Source organism: Pseudomyrmex gracilis, unplaced genomic scaffold, assembly GCF_002006095.1.
Source record: "Pseudomyrmex gracilis isolate BER0280 unplaced genomic scaffold, ASM200609v1 scaffold_758, whole genome shotgun sequence".
In the NCBI taxonomy this organism is placed as follows: domain Eukaryota; kingdom Metazoa; phylum Arthropoda; class Insecta; order Hymenoptera; family Formicidae; genus Pseudomyrmex; species Pseudomyrmex gracilis.
In genome coordinates this window covers 10196-16658 of record NW_018021342.1, presented here as the reverse complement: position 1 = coordinate 16658, position 6463 = coordinate 10196, and the positions used below count along the sequence as shown (strand labels likewise).

At 36.7% G+C, this 6463-nt stretch overlaps 1 protein-coding gene across 1 annotated transcript in view; it reads right to left on the bottom strand.

Moving 5' to 3' along the window:
• LOC109861431 (midasin-like) overlaps window positions 1–5432 on the bottom strand; it is a 24364-nt gene extending 18932 nt beyond the window's left edge. Inside the window, exons 1-2 of the mRNA XM_020441071.1 lie at window positions 5268–5432; window positions 68–212 (exon numbers count right to left, since the gene is read on the bottom strand). Of these exons, the coding sequence (XP_020296660.1) occupies window positions 68–212; window positions 5268–5432 (310 nt within the window). The remainder of the gene's footprint in view (window positions 1–67; window positions 213–5267) is intronic.
• Between the last annotated feature and the right edge of the window lie 1031 nt (window positions 5433–6463).

Sequence of the window (6463 nt, the reverse complement as noted above, 5' to 3'; positions counted from 1 at the left end):
AGAGAGAGAGAGAGAGAGAGAGAGAGAGAGAGAGAGAGAGAGAGAGAGAGAGAGACATTTCACTTACCAAATAAACGTCGCACTTGTATTAGACCTTTATGTAGCTCGGCAACTTGCTCCAATTCGTCGATATTTAATGTTGTTCGCAGGCTGTCAATAAGCAAAGTCGCTACGCGTTCGAAAAGTTGCTCGAGATGTCGATTATAGTCCGTCTAAAAAAAAAAAAAAAGAAAAATGTCAGTGTAAATCGAGTAAAGACTCCAATTTTGTAAAAAACTTAAGGAAGTAAATTGACCAATGTGAGCCTAGGCACAGTTAACGGTGTGTCAAACTTTTTTTAAAATTATGTTTATTCGAAAAAGTTTTATGTTTCGATCTTCGGTTGGGATCATCTTCAGAAAAGATGTACAAAAAATCACAATTGAATATAAAAAGTCATTAGACTCGCTTAGATGTACGTTACAGACGTGTTAACAATACGAAAAAATAAATTAAAAACGTGTTGTTCCTCTCACTGTCGTAACAAAATCTCTTGTTACTCACATTGGCCAATTTACTTTCTTAAGAAAAATGTGATTAAAACTTGGGACATTGAACTATAATAGACAACAACAGACATTATTAAATATGTTGTGATCCTGCGACGCTCTCGTCAAATAGCTCACGATTCTGCGAGTAATAGTAAAATATCGCTAACAAAATATTCGCGAAATATTTGCCACACGACAAACAAGTCAACACATATTGACGAGCGGAAAACACCCACCGAGAAAATTCGGATTCGCTGCATACTAATTTTATATCTTTTTACGTCACTATATCGATATTTTACGTTTACGCTATGCAAATTTAATCAAACAAACCTTATGCACATGCAAAAATGCTTTGCAAACAACAGCTTTAAAATTTCATATCAGAATTCAAAAGTATTAAACTTTAGTTAGGATTACGTAAGAATTACGCGAATGAATACATAATTATTATACAGGTAATCGAATGAAACATACACGAATGTATGTAATGTACAATACATTTTTGAAGAAGTTTAAACTTCGAAAATTATATGCAAATTATGTGCAAAGTTATAATGTATGACTTATAATATATGAATATTCAAACGCTGATTTATCGACTCATATATTGTATTGTAAGACATTATGGAAAATTATAAATTAGCATAGAAAGTAAATTCAAAAAGGAAACTACAACTACTAATAAAGTTACTAGTTGTAACTTTATTACTTGCAAAATTGAGTCATTAATCAATAGACTGCATCGATCTGTAAACACGAAAAATTTTGATCAAAAAGAATAGTTAATTAGGATCGCTTAAAATACACATAATGAAAATTCAAAAGGCAAACTATTCATCAGCGTGGAAAATTAGACAGAAACGGTAATGACTTTATACATAAAGTTATACTTTTTTTATTGTTAAGATGTTATTGAGGCATTATTACTGCAACTTTATATGTAAAAATGTAAGAACTATTGCACGTGAAAAATTATTAGCCGTAAAGTTGTAAGTAATTTAATCAATTATAGTATTACCTTATATTAGCTAGAATGCTGATTTGTAATTGGTTAATTTGCTTACAATTACAACTAAAATTTTGTTACGTGCAATAGCTTTAAATGCTCCTGTCTGTATATACATTCATAACATTCACAATATTTATAATATTCACAAGCAAGATTGCAACAGTACAGCTGTTATATACAACTCTGCCATAGTTAACGGCTCCATCAGCTTACGAACTGAACATCTTGCTGTGAAGTTAATAGAACTTTTGTGCTTTGTGCGCAATACGTTTAGAACTTCGCAGAATCAACCGCAATTTAATTGAAAACTTCATTGTGTCGCAAAAGAAAACAAAAGATATATTCCATGTGTAGAACTAAGTACAGTTATAATTATGTGATGATATGATGTAAGAAACTTCCAGTTTTTTATATTTACCATAGTTTATTAAATTAAAAAACTTTTTTTACAAACAATTTCCAATTGATAAATAGAAAGTTACTGAAGATTAAAGATCTCATATACACATACCTAACACTTTGAAGAACTTTTTTACATAACTGTTATTACATAATTTTCATTACAATTTTTTAATTTGGAGATAAAAGGAATGGAAGAAAGTGAAGAAATTACAAGAGAGGTATATAAGATGAGTTCTGGAAGTAGACTGGAAAATGTTGGGATCCTTGGTGAGGAAAGAAAACAAAGAGAATTACTGAGGGCAAGTGAGGACCAAAGAGCATAGAATTTTGAGGAGAGATTAGAGAGGAAAGAAGGAAGCGAGATTTCGAGATGAGAGGAGATTGAAAGCAAAGCGGCAGACAAGAGAGAGATGTCGGAGTGAAGAAGGATAAGATGAAATATTACAGGAAAAGAAGAATTAGAGTGTGGAGGAGCTAAGGAAACTGAAAAAGAAAGAAGTGGAGAGAGCACAGGTGTTGATAAAGAAAGAAAAAGAAAAAGATAGGAAAAAGGCAATTTTTTGACATTAAACATAAATAGTTTGTCAACTTAAGTAATTGCAACATTCCTGATTCGGTAATAAGTTTACTACAGTTAAGAAGAAATTTTAATCTGCCAAGCACCGACAAGAGAGATCTTATCGAGGTTATTAAGGATTTTGAAAATAGCGTTAGACACTGTAAGAGAAAACTTGTGGAAACCGCCAGAGCTAATTTAATATTATCTCTGAATAATTTTTTAACTTCAAAGCCCAAGTTAAGTGATATAGAACGCGTTTTACTTGATAGAACAAAGCAGGCTTCCGAGTTCCAGAAGAATCATCCAAACATAGTATTTACCACAGACTTCTATAGTATATAGAAGTGTAGTATATAGAAGTCTGTGGTATTTACACGTGCGGACAAGGGGAGTGTGACGGTTGCGCTAGACCGGTCTGTTTATGTTGAAAAAATAAGCGGCTTACTTAATGATCCTCTCACTTACGAAAAAATAAGAAAGAATCCCATCAAAAATGTCGAAACTCAACTCAATGAATTGTTAAGAAATTGGGTAAAGAAAGATTATATTAAGGATGCGGATTTTTTTTCCAAAGAATCGATTTTTTGAATCGATTCGAATCTTTGTGCAAAGAATCGACTCGTAAAACGATCGAGCGTAAAAGATCGATTCTCATAAGATCGATTCGTTATAAAGAAAAGAATTTCAAAACTGATTCTAAACTTTTTAAAGTGCAAAAAACAAAAAAAAATCTGTTTGATAACATAGTGTAAGATAATTAATAATAATTTAAATAATGAAGAATGATAAATTAAATAATGAAAATTAATTCGTAAAACTTTATTTGAATACAAGTGTAAATACATATTATGTTATTAGTAAATACATATTATGAGGAAATACATAGTATATTATTTTACATATATATATTTTTCTCATTAAATGTAGTACTGTAGTTGAAATGATAAAATTACATGTCCCAAAAATGATTATCTAATGATTTAAGAAAAAGTAACTTGTGCAGTCTTTCTCCTGACAATCTGTTTCTGTTATATAACTATAATGGATAACTCTATTCTATTGAGAAAACAATGATTTGTACTACTTATAGCTCAGCAACCGTTAATCAGTGCATGTTCCAACTTGCACAAGAAAACTGTGGTGATGAAATAACAGTGGGAGAAAATTAGATGCGATTGGTCATTTCATAGAAGAGCAGCCAATCACAATACAAAATATGTAACTCTACAGGCTATCAATGGGTAGTACATGAGATGTACTATCTGTCATATATTGCTGGAATACGACTATTAATTATAGCTTATATTCATATAACTTCTCGTTACTGGAAAGCCAACATCAGAAGTACACTCGAAGTCAAAAATTCGTTTCGTGGACGCGGGGGGCTAGGGGTAAGAAGGACGGTATTCCCTACAGTTAGTTAGGGCGGCGCCCGTTGGCGCTATTTACCGCTAGGGAATACCGTCCTCGAAGTCAAAACGAATTTTTGACTTTGAGAGCGTACGAGAGTATACAAATATATCATTCTTCAACTAACCTGGCTTATTAACAATTATACGCAATAATTTTACGCTATAAAAATGATTTATAAAAAGTGAAAATCGATCTATTAGGTGTTGGAATTAATTCGTAGCGTTTTACAAGAGATGGCGTGGGTAGTACAGTATTTCGTTGTTACCTACAGTAATATATTCATCGTGAAACAGCTGTCATTGGACGTCATTTGCTTTACATAACCGTTTTTTTAAATCGTAAATAACAACAAATTTAATTCTTAAAAAAATTTTTTGTTGCTCTCTTCTCCCCACCAGTTGTCTCTCTCAGACTTGGTATCGATTTGCTTTGCTTTATCGATCATTCTTTGTCTGTACTTCGTGAGAGATGGTCTCGCTTGTGACGACGATCGCTGTTGTGTGTCAATGTGAGATTGTTGCTATGTTTTTTAGTCTTCCAACTAAATGTAAGTTTTTTGTTTTTTTTTGACTAATTTTGACTATCTTAGGTTTTTATCTTTTGACTACTCTAAGTTTTATTTTTTGACAATTCTAATCCATTAATTTATTATCTTGAAATTTGGTAATTTTCTCAGTTCTTTTATGTAAGGACTGTAAAAATTAATTATTAATTTAATTTGATAATAATTTTTATATTTTATATAAACGTAGATTAAAAAACCAGATGAGAGTCAGTTGGAGACAAACACGGATGTCGTTGTGTAAGCAGATGAAGGTGATTTTTATTTTAAGGTGTTAATGTGTATATATACAATCTGATTTACGTTTCGATCAACGGTTTAGGTCTTTATCAAAATCTTTAGTATTATGCTGTTATTAAAGACGCCGTGTAACGAGATGTTAACACTTGAGCTGTCAATTACTGATTGACAGCTATTGAATCAGTAATTGACAGCTCAAGTGTTAACATGTGTCCATCTCGTTACACGGCGTCTTTAATAACAGCATAAATATTGGGACTACCCGTCTAGAGTCCCAGCCAGTCATGAAATACCTGGGCCTGCAGATAGACCCGAGGTGGGACTTTAAATCCCACTTCGAGTATGTAGCCGCGAAGGCTATGAAGGTAGCTAGGGCCCTTGCGGGATTGCTACCTAATCTCGGGGGTCCTAGACTCGGGGTAAGGCGCTTGTACGCGCACGTGGTCCACTCCGTAATGATGTACGGTGCCCCAGTGTGGTACCGTGCATCCGGGGTGAGCCGCGCGGCAGCGCCAATGGCCGCTGTTCATTGGCGCGGTCTTATCGCACCGTAGACTTGGAGGCCGTCTGTGTTTTGGCGAAGATCCCACCGGTGGATTTGATGGTGGCGCAGCTGGTGCGAGTCTTCTCGGACGTCCGAGAGATCAGGGAGGAGGCGAGGGACAATAATCCGGTAGACGTCGTCCACATCAGAACATGGGCCTTCAGGGCCATGGTGGCACAATGGCAGAGGAGATTGGAAAACCCCCTCTTGCCAGGTAAGCGTGTGAGGGAGGCCATTGGCCCCGTGCTCGGAGACTGGGTGGAGTGCAGCCACGGGTGGCTCACCTTTGGCACCACTCAGATCCTGTCTGGGCATAGGGTCTTTGGTGGTTTCCTCTTCCGTATAGGAAGAGCGGAACCCCCAGCGTGTGAGCACTGCACTGTGGACTTAGACTCCGCAGCTCACACGCCGGAAGAGTGTCCCGCATGGGACCTTCAGCACGCGGCCCTCACTTCGGTGATCGGCCAGGATCTATCTTTGCCGTCCGTCGTAAGGCGGATGATTAGGGATATTGAGGGATGACGTGCTGTGACTGCGTTTTGCGACGCAGTCATGGACGCCAAAGCAGAGGCCGAGCGGCTGCGCCAAGAGCAGCCCGCCGGCAGACGTAGGAGACGTGCGGTAACTCCCCCGCCTGGGGGGAACTAAAGCCGCAAAGACACCTGCGCGTTCGCGCAAGTAAGGAGGTGAGTTCATTCCCTCTCTCGTCTCGTTGGGATGTCTCTAAGACTACCTCACAGCAGGCGGGGGAGGGGGAATTCGGGATTGCAGGTGGGAGGAGCAGGGGCTCCTCTCTACCATTGCACGCAATCTAAGGTGTTGGCGGAGAGGCGATGCAATAAAAAATAGAGTTCCATTAAAAAAAATCGATGTGACCTTGACCTGACCTTGAAAATGCAACCCAAGGTCAAATCAATGATACTATCTTATGTCCCTCTCAAAGTCATAAAACTTTGAGTTAAAACATTTGTCGATTTAACGCAGTCTTTTTGAAATATTTTAGTGGAAGTTTTAAAATAAGACACCCTGTTTATGATATATACTACCATGATCAAAAAATAACCGGAATTTATTCATAAAAAGAAAAGTACATGTTTATTCTTCAAAATTCAAGTTGTCCCCTTCAAAGTAGTCCCCGTCGGCTGCGATGCACTTGTGCCAGCGTTTGATCCACCCCTCGAAGCTTTTCTGGAAGTCGGTT